Source organism: Xiphias gladius, chromosome 14, assembly GCF_016859285.1.
Source record: "Xiphias gladius isolate SHS-SW01 ecotype Sanya breed wild chromosome 14, ASM1685928v1, whole genome shotgun sequence".
NCBI classification, from domain to species: Eukaryota; Metazoa; Chordata; class Actinopteri; order Istiophoriformes; family Xiphiidae; genus Xiphias; species Xiphias gladius.
In genome coordinates, this window is record NC_053413.1 from 4,420,622 (window position 1) to 4,438,198 (window position 17,577).

The following is a 17,577-nucleotide window of genomic DNA, read 5'->3' on the forward strand; positions in this document are numbered from 1 at the left end:
GGTCAGTGTAGTCTAGGGCTAAATAGGCATGGACTGGGAATGGAGGTAAAGCAAAAAGTAGCATTAGCATTGGTCTACTAACAAGGTTGAAGGATCAAAGTGGTTTTGAATCGTGAAAGCCGGACCGGAGCCTAAATACTCAGTAGAGAGTTACAAGGGTGTTTGGGCCACAAATACAAGTGTTAAAATAGTTATTAGACTCATAGTTGGAAATATTCGATGACAAACCTGGCTACTGTCAATATAGTCAACACAACCTTGACTATGATAGTGGGTTGTTATTGTTATTGCACTGGTGTTGTCCTCTAAATCAGTGCTTAAAAGGGAATTTTATCAGTCGAGAAGCTGGTGGAATCCCACACAGAGAAACACAGACAAACAGCACGTGCTCTTCTCTGTTATAGGCAAGGCTAAAGGTCAACCCAAGGATGTCAAGAGGTCAAAAGGTCAGGGTTGGTAGCAGGAAGCTGGCAAGCAGACCCCAGAGAAACACTGAGAGGTGATTGTTCAGTTTGGTGCTGTCGTGGGCGAGATGATGGGCGGGGCCGGAGGGAAGTGACTGCGCTGTGGTACGTTGGTTGGTCCTGTTGATTGGCAGGTTGGCAAGCGCCATGCATTTCCCACCGAAATCTACAGGTCACTGGGACTCAATCTGTGGAGGGGGAAAAAACTGGATTAAGAAAAGTGAAAAAAAAAATAAGAAAGGAAAAAAAGAAAAAGAGAAATGAAGGTGATGAAAGGGAGAGAAAGTGATAAAGAGAAGGATGGAAATTTCCAGATTATCTTTAATCGACTGTCACTGTCTGGGAAAGGTTCATATTAATTAAACCAAATTATAAAACATTCCTGTTTTTTAAAGTTTATTCTATTAGAACTACAGCGCATCCATTAACTAGACTGAGTTTGGAAGCCACATTGGGTGAGAGAAGTCTGTTGTCCCTCTAAACTCAGAGAGTCTGGCGGCCAGCTGTAGTGCCAGAGATGACTTTATCCCCTACGACCGGCTAATGTTTACTTTGTAGGTCTCTTCATAATTGAATTAAGAGGCAAAGTGTCTGCTATTTTTAACCACCCCACTCCCTCAGGCATGTTGCAGAGATCGGGTAGACACACAAAAGCATGCATGCACACACATTATCTACGAGCTTATTTTCAATTGTCTCTGTAATCGACCATTTGCCAAACCCCGGAACTGCGATAGTCCTGGCAGGCCTGTCCAGTGTTGCCAACTTAGCAATTTTCTCGCCACATTATGGTGTAGTTTACCACTATAGCAATGTTGCGACAAATCTAGCGATTTTTTTTGGGCAGACTTTAACTCCATTCTCTTGAGGAGAGTTGGTAATATTTCTCGGTGAATGTGCTCTCATATGGTTGTGGCACTCTTGACTGACTTTGATCAGTGAGTGGGGGAGAGCAGCAACACATTCAGTCAGCCAATCAGCAGCCAGACGGAATCATGAATTACCTGTCAGTGTGTACCTCATGACCGATCACTTATCGCCACTGTTTGTGCGAGTCTCTTCTTAACACGAGTATTTAAGTTTTATTTTTTCTCAAACTGCACAGAGTTTATAAGAGTGAGAGAAGTGTCCTCTCTATCCATGACACTTGATGTCCACAGACTATACGGCAGCCTACATATAAAGATTTGAAATTAGAGATACATTTACATGCATATTGCCATGATGATAGCAACTTGAAATATAAACAGTAGCTAACAGTTACCATACGAGAATGGAAAACCTGACAGGCACAGCAACACTAGGTAGAGGTGACCGGGCTTAGCAAATGGTCCGCTGGCTACAATGACAACAGATGAGCCCTTCAATCCTGTTAAAACTGATAGCTGTGTATGCGTGTTTTTATACCCACTTGTCTCAGTGATGTGCTTGTCTATGCTAAGGGGCTCCCTCAGTCCATCACCCCCAAAAGGAGTGGGTGTGGGCTCCTTCACCCCATTCTCCTTAGTAACACCCCCTGGTGCTGTTGCCTTAGCAACACCTGCTGGTCCTGTTGCCGGAGCGCCACTTGGGGGTGAAGATGTCTTCTCCTCTGCTTTCTCCTCCTGTAGCCAAATATAGACATGCACGGGCAGGGACACACACAAACAAAGATGCATACACACACAAAGCACACTATGTTTTTTTTTATAGTGTACTACTCTCGTGCCACGACACCATCTAGTGGTGTCGGTCAGTAAAAGCACAATGAGTCAGCAGAGCCAGAGAAGTTAACTGTCCATTAACTGAGAATATTAATGACTCTGTTTAGGTTTGACCTTGTGTCCGTTGGTCTGTGCATTGCCTGGCCCCACGTTGTCCAGCGATCCAATCTTAGACTTAGCCTTAATGTTTAGCTTGTGGGACTCAATCTTCACATCACCACCACCTGGGGTTAAAAAAAAGAATAGAATAGAATAGAGATTGATGGGATGAAAATAGAGGAGAACAGAAGAGATTTTTAAGTCAAACCTGGCTTGTGTTTGATGTTGTCCTTAGAGCCACATTTGGACGTCACCTTGCTCACATCAACCTTCTTACTCAGGATCTGCACCTGAGGAAAAGGAGAGATCATAATGGAGCCTCTTTATACTAACTCATAAAGACGGAAATTCAGTACAATGCTTATACTGTATACTGTATACTTTGATGTCCACTCAATCCACGTTAGAAAATCACTGTCATCCATTAGCATGCAGACTGGTGCATTTACAGAGAGAACGACATTCTGCATGTTACAACAGAGTATGTGGGAGAATGGCATACAACAAAAAAACCTACCATGCCTACCATACTTGATTCCCTCGTTTGACCCGTCCTATTCTTAGTGTAGCTGCCTTTTTGATTTGTTAGGCTGGTAAATGATGTACCATTTATGCAGATAAATCAGGACAGGCTGTAACTGGAGGATGGGAGCAGGCAGTTGGTAGACCACTGTCACATCAGGAGAGTGTTTGCTCAGCATCACAGGGAGTAATCCTGATTAGTCTGACAGTGGCTGGCACTAATGGATTTTAAAACCTTCCTTCCTGACCTTCCTGACAGTGTGTGATAAGGTCAGTCAGATTTATATATTTGATGACAGACAGGAGGACTTAAAAGCCAACCATGGCCCTCAGTACTATTAAAATTTTATTAGCAAACAAACCATCATTAATTCTGATTGCCTGATTGATATAAGATACTTTAGATGGTGCTTGACAGGTTAAGAAATTAATCGCCTGATTTTATAATATAAACATAAATATTTGAATTCTTAACAGCCAATTTAAATATTATTGATGATATTTCAGACTAAGGAAACACACCAAAAGTGACATAAGAAAATAAAGAAAATTTGAATATTGGTGCAACTTTATAATCGGGTAATCTTAGTACATTCTTATGAGATTTGTGTAGTATCCTATTACTGTACTCTAGTATTAAAACCTTGTATTTGCTTACTTTATGTACAACATGCCTTACAAAACATGGTTTCTCCAAATACGGAGCAAATATATAAACTTATTTGTTTGTGTGTTAATCCACCTTAAGCCGGTTTCTTGAATACTCTTTTCTTTTATATTCTTTGGGACCAATAGTGGAATATGACTTTTTCATTGTAGCATGATCAAACATAATTGCACTATAATTTCCTATTCATTTACACAGTCAAACTTTTCACTCTTGAGGGGAATGAAAATCTTTCTCATTTTGTTTAATTAATCTGAAACATCAAAGTGGTGATTGTGAGAGCAGCCCAGAGATGGAACATGATAGTACAGCAGGTGTTTAGAGCAGATGGGAAAAACATCTGGAAGGGTAGGCAGAAGGATCTGTGGCAAGTTCACTTTAAGTGAAATCAATCTGATATGCAAACAGTGGGAGCCATTCGTGTGCTAATTAGAGTGCACTCATTCTTAGATACTTGGAAAATGATAACCTTTCATGTAAGTGTTTGATTTGTGATGAAAAAGCTTTCTGTATTGTTACAGTTAAACTCCAGTAGCCTCTAGCCCTGACAAATAACACTCAAATTAGATTTTCTAGATTTGTGTGCAGGGGTCCAATTAAGTATAGCATGAGATTTAGGGATGCAGTATTCTGATTCTAAGTCAGAGGGACCTGATTTCTACCAATAAGAATAATTTCTTCTCATGACTGTTTCACAAAAGGATGAAGAATGAAGAAGGATGGTCCCACTTTGCCTTTTATAACAGTCAAGTAAAGGTCATATCTATGTGATGAAGGCTTAAGAACTATATCTGTTTCTGTGTAAACACAGCCCAATCAGGTGTAAGTGATATAGTATGCATCGAATGAACCGAATTCATACACCAAGAACACAAATTCCTCCCTTAGTGACCAGTCTGGTCTTTTTGTGGCTGCTAAATGGGAAAAAAGAGATTCCCTTTTGATCACAATTTTGAGCAAGACAGCCCAAATGAGGCTAAATTTGCATAAAATGTGATAAGCATCAACCCTAACCAGAATCTGCTTCCAGTTCCAGCAGTACTTACATTGCCACCTCCAGGGACATGTTTGATATTGTCCTTGGAGCCACAGCGAGACGTGACATGGCTGAAGTCCAACTTTTTGTGCACTATCTGAACCTAAAGACAGGCAGGCAGACACATAGACGAGCAAAAAGAAAGAAAGAAAGGTGTGACAGGCAAACAGACATGAGCAGCAGAAAAGAGCAAATCAGCTGGCATCTCAAGTTAACAGGAAACAGAGTAGCGTTGTACTGTAAGTATGGAAGAAATTCTGTCATTCAAATCAAATCATTCTTCCCACACAAAAATAATTTATGTAGTGCAGGAAAAATAACAAAATAATTGTGGGTCAATATTAGGGTGCAACTAATAGGACAGATTCTTAAAGGAAAAGTTTGTGAATTAAAAGGTCAGTGTTAATTTACCAAAAGAGGAGGATTCTGACTGAATAGCAACAGAGCGCTTCCATAAGCAGGGATAACTAAAACTAAACAAAGCGTAGAACAAACACTGGAAGAAGAGACAGAGCGCATGCAACAGTCAGTCAGTGATTTTGTGTCAGCACATGCTGTTATAAGCACAGAAGCTACTGCAAGTGACTGATACAGGAGAATGGAAGACAGAAGATGATACTTTGAGGTAGTTCAAGTGGACCACTTTAATCAGCCTGTTGCTCTGCACTGCAGCCAGCCCCACAGTCCTAACAATAATAACTAAAGCACAAAATCGGAGTATATCTCAGTATATGTTGCATGGTTGACTTGGTCCGGATGTTTGCATCTTGTTAAAGCAAAACCCAGAGTTTTGGAGAGGCATTGGTCAAAAATTAAATGTTTGTTGGACACCATCTCTTTGGTGTCTCAACTAGATAGTAAAGATGGTCAATTAGATCTCGGAAAAAAAAGGTCTTTAAGAGGTCTTGAGTTTGATGTGTCTCACTTGAGCAGAAATTTCTGCTATACTGGATTGGACCCAGCCCACCGATTTGATTGCCTCTGTGGTTGTATTGTTAAAACCCCTCCAGCAGATGTAAGACACTTTCCTCCATTTTCTCCATCTCTGTGTTAGTCTCCTTCTCCAGGATGAAATGGCATGATGACGCAGGTAGCACCAGAAAAGGATGACTCACTTAGCAGTTAACACTAATACGCTTGACACATAAGCACGTACACACACACACACACGCATGCGCACACACACACACACACACACACACACACACACACACACACACACACACACACACACACACACACACACACACACACACACACACACACACACAGAGCAGTAGCCAGCTGGAAGTTTTCCCCTCTCTATTTTCCCTTTCTAATAGCACATTGTTAACATCCTAACTGTTTTCAATACACGCTACAATAGTAGCTGCAAGGTTATGGTTCATCATGCCTCCGTAATTTCCATAAGGATTAATTGCAGGATTTTGAAAATGTTTCCCCATCTTACAACAAGAAAAGAAAAATAACTAAGTGAAACCTAAGTGAAGGAAACCTAAGAAACGATAAGTGACTACATTACATGTAGTGCCACAGGACTGATAGTTTCCAACCAAAGACTACACACAGTATCACTGGTTAATTCTTTCCCAGGATGCCATCTGTGTCTGTCCATGCACCTTCTGTTCTGCAGCTGTGTGCCACTGTTTGCAACGACTGATGCGTCACTACTGCAGTAATGTCATCGTATCACTGTACTATTCTGGGCAAAGTGAACAAATTTACAACTAGCAAACAAGAAGTAAGCAAAACCAAGAAAAGCTACTATTGTCTTTGTCAACACTTTCTACGATGGCATTTACATAGAGTATGTGTATTCTTTGTTTCTTGTACTTGCTTGCTTGTTCTTCTTGTGTTTGAAATACGGCATTTTCATTTGTTATTGGTGTACTTTGGAAGGAGTCATGAATAATTGTAAAGGTTTGCAGTGGTGTGTGCAAGAGCACAAAGGCTGGTACAAAAGGCATTCATAGAAAATTTATACAGTAACATCACTGGAAGTATTCTTTAGTTGCACCAAAATCAATGTTCATTGATAGTCAACCCTAGGAGAAAATAAGAACACATAGCTGGCACTTCAATCAATTTTATTTTGTACAAGGTGTAAAATTAAACAAAATGGGTCATCAGTCCCTGCTCGGGTATCCTTTGGAATGTTTGGAGGGATATAGAAGTGTAGTTGATGGTATTTGTGAAATTAGAAAAAGGCTGTAGTTTGGTTGAATGTGTTGAACAGTTTATACAGCTCAGTGCATGTATGTTAAGATGTTATGGAAATGAAAAATCTGGAGTTTAGACTGACTATAATAATATCAAACCTATTTGCAACATACAAAGGCATTTGGCAAGTACAGGAGCAGAGGTAGCGCTAAGCTATAAAAATGCATTAGAGTCTAAGTGTTTGTTTTTTAATTCTGCGTACAATATTTCAGTATTTTTCTGTTTTCTTTCCTATTTTTTCCAGATTGGGTCAGTTTGCAGAACGTCTTTTCTACTCCGCATGACACTGCTGCTATAGTGTTTTTTCTGGGTTGTTTTCACATTCATTTTTGTATTAGTATTAATATCTGGAGTATCCTGAGTTGTTGTATTCCTTCCTTGGTTTGATATGTTTCAATGTTCAAGATAAACACTGACTGCAGCTTGCACAGCAGCTTTCAATGGGCGCATAGTAAAGTACATGTAGTGTATGTTATCATTTAGCTGCCATGGTCTGTTCCCAGTATTTTGATTCAAGCTGGCTTACGTACTGGCTTACATTACTTACTTCATTAAATGAATGAAAGGAGCTAACCGGTGGCTAATGTTAACTATTGTTAGCTAAGTTTTGCTAGATGTTGCTGTGAAACTGACATGAATAGCTAAGTTCAGTTATTTGAACATTTTTTTAACACAAAGAGTAATAATTTACCTTGTTTACAGTTCGAAATATCCTGTCAACAGTTTTACAGACATCTTTTTTATAAAGGCAGTCTATGGGGAAATTGATTTTTATTGCGCTAGCCTACCACAGTTGCCTACTGTGTAATATATTTTCATGAACTGTTAACAGGGAACAGCAAGGGTGTGGTGTGTCCATCGGTGGATGTAGAATGGGCTGAGTGGGTGGTGAATGCAGAGAGAAGGTGGGAGGGTATACCAGTGTGTGAGGTGTGAGGGTGTAGATGGTCGGGACTCACTCTGGCCTTGGCAGCAGGGGCACACGGGTCTGATGTCTTGTTGTTCGGGGTGGAGGAGACCTGGGGAGACAAGCACCCCCTGGTCAATACAACCTCCAACAAACCACATGCCACAACACAATGGGGTGGAAGAGCAGGTGGAGTGGTTACGATATGGGGCTGATCAAATGGAGGGATGGCAATGTGTGGAATAGCAGCTGGACCAAATTTAGATGACTGTATGGGCTATTACAACCAATCAAAAGGGAAGAATACTGTATGATGGCATGAAAAAGTAGAATGGCAATCAGTAGAGCAAATAACTCCGCCAAGGCAAAAAATACCCTATCTTGCAATGTTAAGGAAAGTGATAGGATAGGAAGTGATTTTCAAACCAAAAAACAAAGCAACAAAAAGACACGGGTGAAAACATAACCTCCTAGGCAGAGGTAATAACTGCATGTATCAAAAAGAAGCACACTGAACCAAGCTTTATAATCAAGTCCATTAGCCAAATGTGTGGGTGCATGAATAATTTTAAATAACTGATCACCAATTACATGTAAGATTTAGTTATGGGCCAATCAAATGGGAGGATAAACATATACATATACACGTCAGATATACTGCATGAGATGGATAATGGCAACCATTCAGTTGGCTGTAAACTGGAGCAGATAGGAGACTTTTAAAAAAGTGACAATTTTGTCCTGTGTTTGTGACAAAAGCCACTCAAATATCAGCACAAAAAGAGAGAGAGCATAATTACAAAACCAGAGAACAACAGATCAAATGTCACATTATAGAAATATGTACTATTTTTCAGACAAACAACTCTTGTCCAATTCCTAAATACTAAGGATGAAAATGTTGTTAGATCCAAAAGTTGCTGTTGAATTGAAAATATTAAAATACATAATAGACAAAAGCCACTATTAGTATCATTGGGGACTGAATGAGTCAGTGCCACTTATCATGATACAGGGCGGTGTGTGTGTCAAGTGGCTCCACTCTGACAGACTGATAAAAAGAATACAAGCATGTATCTGAAAGGGAACTGAGGCGACACAGCAGGAACAAACCTGCTACCGCAAAAACACAGTACATGTGCCTGAGAGACTGAAAAGTACCCAAAAATTACAGTTTGATGCTGACAACCAGAGACTCGGTTAATAGGTTATACCAATTTCATGGTACCATCTAATCTAACTTTAATTGGCCATGTGATCAAGTTCAAATGATACAGTTCGAGGAAGCGAGGAGTCACTGTGAATATGAAACAGGATGTTGCTAAAAAAGAGCATGCGTGCTGTTTTGTTGAATAAATGGGGGGAGATGGTGTCTGTGGGAATCTTAAATGGTTTGCGCACCCTGCCTACCCAGCCAGTGAGTCAGTATGTTTGCCTGCTCTACCAGTGTGACCAAGCAGAAAAAGTTTAAGAGAACATGGAGAGATGTGACAGATAGATATATAAGTAAAGGAGAAGAATATGCACTTATTTTAGAGTGCCAAAAGTGAACCTTTACATCAACACAGAAAAGCTGGGATAGATTGAAATGAAGCAGCTTCAGACTTAAAGGCAGATAGTAACGCAAAAAAGCAGAAGTTAATGTATGGTAGGCGACCATTAAAATATGCAAACACATGGAAAGATATGGCAGGAAAAGATGATGTACCCAAGAAAAACAACAAAAGGAATGCAAGACAAAGAGGAAAATAGTGAAATAATAAATTAAGGCCAATATGTTGTGCCAAGATCATATGATGATTAGTTGAATGACAGTCTTTAAAAATAATTCGACATTTAGGAAAATACACTTTTTTTCTTGCCAAGAGTTTAATGTCTGAATGCTATATATGAAGCCAGATATTAAGCTAATTCTTTAAATTAGCTCTGCCTTGACCAACTACAGCAGTAATTAGTTACTTATACATTTATGCATCAATAATAATAATCCAGTAATGTGATCTTTTATTCTATAACTCACAAGGGATGACAGATAATGCAGCAGAGATAGAAAGAGTATGAACTGGACTGACACATAATATTAAATGGCAGGGCTAAAGGAGAACAGGTGATGTTTGTGATTCAAAGCGACAGCAAAAACCTTTCCCCCAATACAGACTGTCCCAAACATGGAAGGGACACAGACAGCATTTCAGATTGAGAAATGTCAATCCATGACATACAGTGTACATTTATCACATTGGAAAAAGATAATGAGCATGCACAGAAACGATTTTTCATTGTTTTCTACTGTCATTTTGTTGGTATTACAGCAGGTGGCAAGGGACTGTGACATACTGTAAGATGTGCCCCTTTTAGGACGGTGGGAAAACAAAGTATACATGGCATGTCTAAGAGATAAAATGGTGGGTTCTGAATAAATGTCAGAATCAACAATGGCCAAACATGGAACCACCTTTCTCAAACCCGAAGAAGCTGATATTTTAACATGATAATAAAATTAACAGCAGAACTAGAAACCACTTTGCAACCTTTTGGGGTCGCACTGGATAAATCTCAGGAAAGGACCAGCAAATGGAATCACACTCATGGAACAGAAACAGAGGCTACATTTCACAAACTGGAAATCAGCTAAATTAAACAATTAAGTCTACCTATCTCTCTCACATCCTGAGAGCCCTTCTTCAGATTAAAAAATGAACAGACTCCTTGTGGATGCATTCCTGAAATGACATGAACTGATATTTTCTCCTTGGTTAAGCACATGTCTTAATTAACATGAATTCACTGTCCAACTATTCAGTGATCCAGTTAATATTACTCAGCAAATATTTTTACGAAAATTAGTTCAACTCCCATGTCCAGGCAATGTGAAATGGCCAAGTTTATTAGTTAGTGACCATGGATAGGTATGCCTTTGTAACCCTTTTGTAACCTCTAATGTATAGCAGGTGTCTGTAATGTATATTTATTAGACTACACTCTACGATGATACTTTATTATATTGCTAATCAAATTCTTTGTTGTTTAGTGCCTGTTTATCGATTAACAGTGTTGAACATCATCTTGACAGTTAACTAGTCTTTTAAACCATTCTGAATGATTCCTTGATGTGCTGCACAGTGATTACTGTCAAACCATATGCTGTTCTTCATATGGTATGTAATACGCTCTTACATAAATTTTATGTTTAGAATCACTGTTTATCAACTTTAGTGATAAGCTAAAGTGTGTGGTCTTTGTGCGTAAAACTTAATTTTTCTCCCAGGAGTAAAGAAATTTAAGGTCCCTCTTCACCACAACAGTCCAGTACAATGCCTGCATTACTTTTGTTTATATTTTTGAAGACACAACTCTAACTTTGGTTATATAAAGGTCAGATGGGTCATAGCAACAGCCCCGGTACCCCATACTCCCACAATACCCCCCCACAAGACTCCATGAGGGACATAGTTGTGAGCCTTTTCCAAGTCCACAAAACACATGTGTACTTGATGGGCAAACTCCCACGACCCCTACAGTAACCCCTTTGCAAGGGTGAAGAGTTGACCCACTGTTGGCCCACTGTTTGGAGCCTCCTTTCCAGCATCCTGGCATAAGCTTTCCCATGGAGGATAAGCAACGTGATGCTCCAATAATTAGAGCACTCTCTCCGGTCCCCTTCGTTAAAGATGAGAACCACCACCCTGGTCTGCCAGTCCACAGGAACTGTCCCTGATCTCCATGCGACATTAAGGCATTGACAAGAGGCATGTCAGCCAAGATTGCCCAACAATGTCCAGAGCCTTCAGCATCTCAGGGCGAATCTCATCCACACCTGGTGCCTTGCCACTGAGGAGCTTCCTAACTACATCAGAGACCTCTGCTATGGATATAGGTGAGGCTCCCTCAAAGTCTTCGAACTCTGCCTCCTTCACAGGGGACAAGTTGGCTGAGTTCAGGAGTTCCTCAAAATACTCCTTCCACTCCCTGACAATATCCCCAGTCAGAATCAGGAGTTCTCTGCTGAAAACAGCCTTGGCCAAGCCCTGCTTCCCCTTCCTGAGTCGTCTAAAAGTTTGTCAGAACTCCCCAGAAAGTCCTCCTCCATGGCCTCCCTGAACTCCTCTCACACCTGGGGTTTTGTGTCTGCAAAAACCATAGCCGCAGCTCCAAGGTCTCTTAAATCTGACAACAAATCTCTCTTGTATTCCCCTTCGTTGTTGTCGTTTTACAGCATTTTAGTCAGCTGAAGCTGTTTTTAAATGTGCTCAGTAAATTTTTGCAAAACTGCAGTCATTCACAAATGTAACTAAATGTACATTCAAAAGTAGCATCCCTCTGACTGGCTATCCCCCAGCAAACTGTTTTAATGTGAAAGGCTGTCTGTCATGGATGTCATCATTCCTTTCAAATTACGATAGGCCTGGCACATGGTTCCACTCCCAAACTGTGATTGGATGGTTGATTGTTCATTTTGGAATCAACAATGTGTCTTCATCTCAAAAAAGAAAAAGCCTCTTCATGAAAACTAATGACAGTGCTTTGCGTTTAATATTGTCTATGTCTATAAAGTCTATGCTGCTCTCTGCTGGACAACACTGATTTTAATGTGACATGGAAAATTTGAGTCAAAGTAAAAAACAATTTGTTCAGTTATTAAGGACAAAAGTTAAATAATTGCCCTTGAAACATGGGTTTTTCATTTAACTGTGACACAGTAAATGCATTCATTAAATGGAGCTTACAGCTGATTGAACATTGATTTGTTTTAATTTAGGGATTTCAAATCTTCCACAGTAAGCCTACTCAGACATAGTTTTGAGTTAGGCCCTCTTTATGTCAGCTCTACTATCTCTGTGATCACTTATTTATACATTTAGGTCCATAAGTATTTGGACAGTGAAACAATTTTAATAATTTTGCCTCTTTACACCCCACAGTAGGGGAGTAAATAGATACGAAGCCATCAAGATTTGTTTGAAATGTAGACTTTCAGCTTTAATTCAAGGGGGTTTAACAAAAATACTGAATAAACCATTTAGGAATTACAGACATTTTGTACATAGTCTCTTGTTTTCAAAGGTTTAAAAGAAATTGGACAAACCAAAATTTATAAATATAAGGATTATTTTTAATAATTGAATGAAAATCCTTTGCCTGAAGTCTGGAATGCATGGAGATGCTTTGCCAGGCCCTTACTGTATTTTCTGCTCGTTTGTGGGTCTTTCTGCTCTCAGTTTTGTCTTCACTAAGTGAAACGCATGCTCAATTGGGTTGAGGTCAGGTGACTGACTTGGCCATTGAAGAATATTCCATTTCCTTGCCTTGAGAAGCTTTTGGGTTGCTTTTGCAGTATGTTTTGGGTCATTATCCATCTGTACTGTGAAGCACCATCCTATCAGTTTTGCAGCATTTGGCCGAATCTGAGCAGATAGTAGAGCCCTATACACTTCAGAACTTCATCCTGCTACTTCTATCAGCAGTCACATCATTAATAAATACCAGTGACCCAGTTCCATTGGCAGCCATACATACACATGCCATAAGACTGCCTTCAGCATGTTTGACAGATGATGTGGTATGTTTTGGATCAAGGTCCTTTCGTGCTCCATACTCTTCTCTTATCTCTTTGTCTTGGTTTCAATTTTCCAAAGAATCTTGTTCCAGACCTGGGCAGGCTTTTATAGATGTTTTCTAGCAAAGTTTAATTTGGCATTTCTGTTCTTGAATTTTACCAGTGTTTTGCACCTAGTGGTGAACGCTCTGTATTTACATTCATGAAAGCTTCTCTTGATTGTAGACTTTGACAGCAATATACTTACCTCCTTGAAAGTTTTCTTGACCTGGCTAGATGTTATAAATTTTTTCATGAAGGAAAAAATTCTGCGATCATCCACTTTAATTGTCTTTTGTGCTCTTCCAGGCCTTTTTGAATTGTTGAGCTCACCAGTGCATTACTTCTTCTTAAGAATGTATCAAATTTCTGATTTGGCCACTCCTAAAGTTTCTGCTATCTATCTGAGAGTTATGTTTTGTATTTTCACCATTATGATTGCCTCCTTCATTTGCATCGACACCTCTTTGGACCGCATATTTATTCTGACAGTCTGGTTCTAGTGTAAGGAAAGTATTCTGAGTAAAACGTATTGATTAGTGTGTACAGCACATAGCAGCTATCTGAATTACAAACCACCTGGCGCCAAATCATTTGATACAAAAAATCATTCTGCAGTATTCAGGTATCCTGACGGGTACATCACTTTTTTGAGTTAATCATAAACCTCTCTTGTACTGTCTGGTTTGTCCTACCTTTCCTCCACCAGGCTGGTACTTGATGTTATCGATGGATCCGATCTTGGAGCGGACGTTCTTCAGGTCCGGTGTTGGGGCGTTGATAGGGCGGGGGGTTCGATTAACGCGGGGCACTGCCGGCTTCTTCTCCATTGGGATCTGCTTGGGCACAGGGGGTTTGGTGATGACCCGGCGACGGTGAGTGGTGCTTGCATCACCGTTAGTAGAGGCAGTTGGAGTAGCAGGAGTGGTGGTGGTGGTTGGGCGATGACGAGCTACAGAAAAAGGAGAAAAAAGTTACAGTTACAATTAAGTTTAGATCATTTTTGCGACATCTGAAATCTGAGCTGTGAATGTCAGTCACAATATCTTCTGTTTGTCTTGGAAAGTCAGTTTTAACAACAATGAGATGTAGACATAATGGTGCAAAGGGGTTAAAAGTGTGACCATGTAACTTCATCATAAACAAGACATATACAAGTAAACTACCTATGTCTAGTAAAGAGGAAAACAATCCTGAAACACGGATAGTACTGTCATTTTTTTCCATATATGTCTTTGCCTTTTCTCTTTGTTTGTTACCTGTAGTCTTGGGTTTCTTGGCCTCTCCTGTCTTGTTCTCAGCCTTGTCACTCTTGTCAACTGTGTAGTAAAGACAGCACTTAACAACACTAATTTGAAACACTGGTAGCCTTGACCTAAAACTGCATCACCTCTGCCACACCGTTGTTTAACTATGAAACAGGAAGCTCGTAGTTCTCTCATAGCTACATTGCTGGTGTGTGGACCAGCAAAGTGCCAGGGTTGACTTTAAGGCTGTAAAATTTGTGTTGGAGACTAAAATACAGTGCTGGCCTACTGTGTTGCCATGTGCTTGAATTGTAAACAAAGTGGTTGATGGGTCACTCTATTCTAACAAATCTGTGTAATACCAGATTTAGATAGAATCTACAGTATTTAGCAGTGGGCAGCATGTATTTTACTGCTCTGGCATTGCTTTTGTAAACTTTGTAAACAGAACATGTTAAAGTCCAACAGAAATCCCATTTATTCATCTCTTTTTGCAGTTAAAAACAATGTCAACGTGTTTTTATAAGTATTTTAAATCAGTTTTTATTTCTAGGACTTTGGAGAAATATCAGAAATACTCCTTTTCCTCTCAGCTGGGAATGAGAGTGAAAGTTAAAAAAAAAAAGAAAACTTAATTTCAGTTGGACTTTAAAGCTCCATTCATCAATGATTTTATTTTAACAATCAAACAACTTTTTGTGGCTTTTTAGAGTCTTTTAGCTCCTAGTTTTGGTTTTACAGCACATTTACTGTGTGGTTCATTCTCACTGCTCTCATCAGCCCTATTCCCTGAAGCAGTAGTTAAGTGTTTTTAGCACTAAGGCTCAGATAAACCCAATGTACACTATTTTCCTAACACTAATAAGCCGACTGACAAAGTTTGTAACTCCTTGGTTAAGAAACAAACACTTAGCAGCTTAAGAGCCAGATACTTTTCTTAGAGACAAAACAGAGCTAAAAGTAGAGTGAATATTGGACTAATGTTTATTGGTGGCCAGACACGACTCCAAAGGAAGGCTTATCTGTGTCTGTTGGATCCTGTAGTTCACATACTGTATTAGCTACATGTTCCTGATTGCTCAACTTTATAGGAGATTCACGGGCTTCCGGTGAGTTGAAAAATTTGTTGCTTGTTGTCTGAGCAAAAGTGAGTCATTTCACCTTTTATGGAGGTGTGACAGCATGTCCATTATGTTGATAAAGCAGTGCTGTGGGGGTGTATGTAATGCTGCCATCATGTGGCAGATGCATTATGGAATCTGACTAAACTGCCATCAGGGCAACAGTTACGAAAATAATAGAGTTCACTCATGCACTAAAATGAAATTTGCACCTTGCAGTACATAACACACATTGCGGTCAACTGGGTGAATGAATCATATTCTCTGAGGGGGCTGAGCTGAAGTGCACAAAAAGCAGAATGCCTGTTTGACTAACACAGCTCAGACTGAGTCACAGCTCCCTCACTTAGGAGGTGAGATACTGTTTGTGATAAAAATATCAGTCTGGTGTCTTCAAAAGCCAGCTCTCAAATCTGATAAAGTCTAACATATGGTAGCAGTTCAGTTAGCCTGTTGCCTGGAGTGGTGGCAGTCTACATTGTGAGTCATTTTTCCAGCAACTGTAGAGAGTTCAGGTCCTGTTGTAGAGGTCATGTTGCACTGGCAATACTATGATACAGACAAAGCAAGGTGGAGATATGGTCTGTGACAACAGTGTTCATATGACACAATCAGGTATAGAGGGAAGAGATGTTACTGCACAAGCTGTGTCAGTGTATGTGTGACACCTGCACGTGGTGTGGTTGTAGCCTTTGGACCAGGTGGGCGTTTCTCAGCCGTACCATTTTCTGGAGTCTGAAAATCAGAACAGTAGAGATAAGCTATGGGTGTGCATATTGACAGTCTATAGGCATGACTATTTGTGCGTACATCTGCATGTACAGTAGGTTTGTGTGTGCTGTTAATGCTAGCTAAAAACGATGTTATGAAAGGCCAACCATGCAATCATGACATAAGCTGAGAATGAAAACAAAGAGAGACAACAAGGTGAAGACAGAGGTATGAAAAACTGGAGGGGAGGAGGGAATGACTAAGATCTTATATTGTAGGCAAAAGATTTATGTAAAAGTACATTAATCTTATGGATCAACCGTATAAATCAGTGGTAACAAAAGGCCTTCCTCAATAAAGAGTATGCCAGGTTCCAACTTGCATTCTTGGGAGTGCAAAATTGGCAGGTTCAATGGGAGGACACAATATGCTCAATTTGCAATTGTGACTACAGCATTCTTGCTGATGTCACTGACTCAGCTAAACTCTGTTGATTACAATTCAACGTAACTGCAAATAATCTCAACTCAATGTCTGCTTACAGTAACCAGCTTTTTCAGAGCAGTCAACTATGTTGACTGCACTGTAACATACTGTATATTTATATTATTCTTTTCTAATATATTATTAATTACATGTATACATTTTTATATATCATTTTTACTGAAGTGTGATATATTTTCATGTAACAAGAAAGAAGTTCATAGAGGTAGAGATATTGTAAAACTTTAACTGTTCAGTAGTAAAATAAATGTTAAATTCTGCTTCAGATGAACTCATTTAGAATTAACAATATTAAATTAAACTCTGTGAACTATGATTCCATGATTATCTCAGCAGCCTTAAACAGGCATACATGAACTTTATATATACGGTGCATTCAGAAAGTATTCAGACCCCTTCACTTTTTTCCAATGTTGTTATGTTACAGCCTTATGCTAAAATTGTTCAAATTCATTTTCTCTCTCATCAATCTATACTCAGTACCGCATAATAACAAAGTGGAAACAGAATTTTAGAAATGTTTGCAAATTTATTAAAAAGGAAAAACTGAAATATCACATTACCATACAATTGCATGAAAAAGTATAGGAAAGGACTATATATTTTCTCTAAAAGAAGAACAAACAACTGCACTTACAGCATTTATGTGTTTGCCCTACTACCGACAGGATTTAGTAAACCCAGTGGTTCCTCCAGTGGTCGCTCTTATGGAGGAACAGATAAGGGAAGCAACCAAATTGGGAGTCACTACCTTGCACTGCCTTCCACGATGAGGCAGAA

General features: G+C 39.6%; 1 protein-coding gene across 1 annotated transcript in view; it reads right to left on the reverse strand.

Annotated features, from left to right (window-relative positions):
• Positions 1-439: 439 nt before the first annotated feature.
• The window catches only part of LOC120798917 (microtubule-associated protein 4-like), an 89,286-nt gene continuing 72,148 nt past the window's right edge, over positions 440-17,577 (reverse strand). Inside the window, exons 8-16 of the mRNA XM_040143708.1 lie at positions 16,220-16,317; positions 14,474-14,562; positions 13,910-14,166; positions 7,671-7,730; positions 4,502-4,594; positions 2,475-2,556; positions 2,282-2,391; positions 1,876-2,068; positions 440-630 (exon numbers count right to left, since the gene is read on the reverse strand). Coding sequence (XP_039999642.1) covers positions 440-630; positions 1,876-2,068; positions 2,282-2,391; positions 2,475-2,556; positions 4,502-4,594; positions 7,671-7,730; positions 13,910-14,166; positions 14,474-14,562; positions 16,220-16,317 — 1,173 coding nt within the window. The remainder of the gene's footprint in view (positions 631-1,875; positions 2,069-2,281; positions 2,392-2,474; positions 2,557-4,501; positions 4,595-7,670; positions 7,731-13,909; positions 14,167-14,473; positions 14,563-16,219; positions 16,318-17,577) is intronic.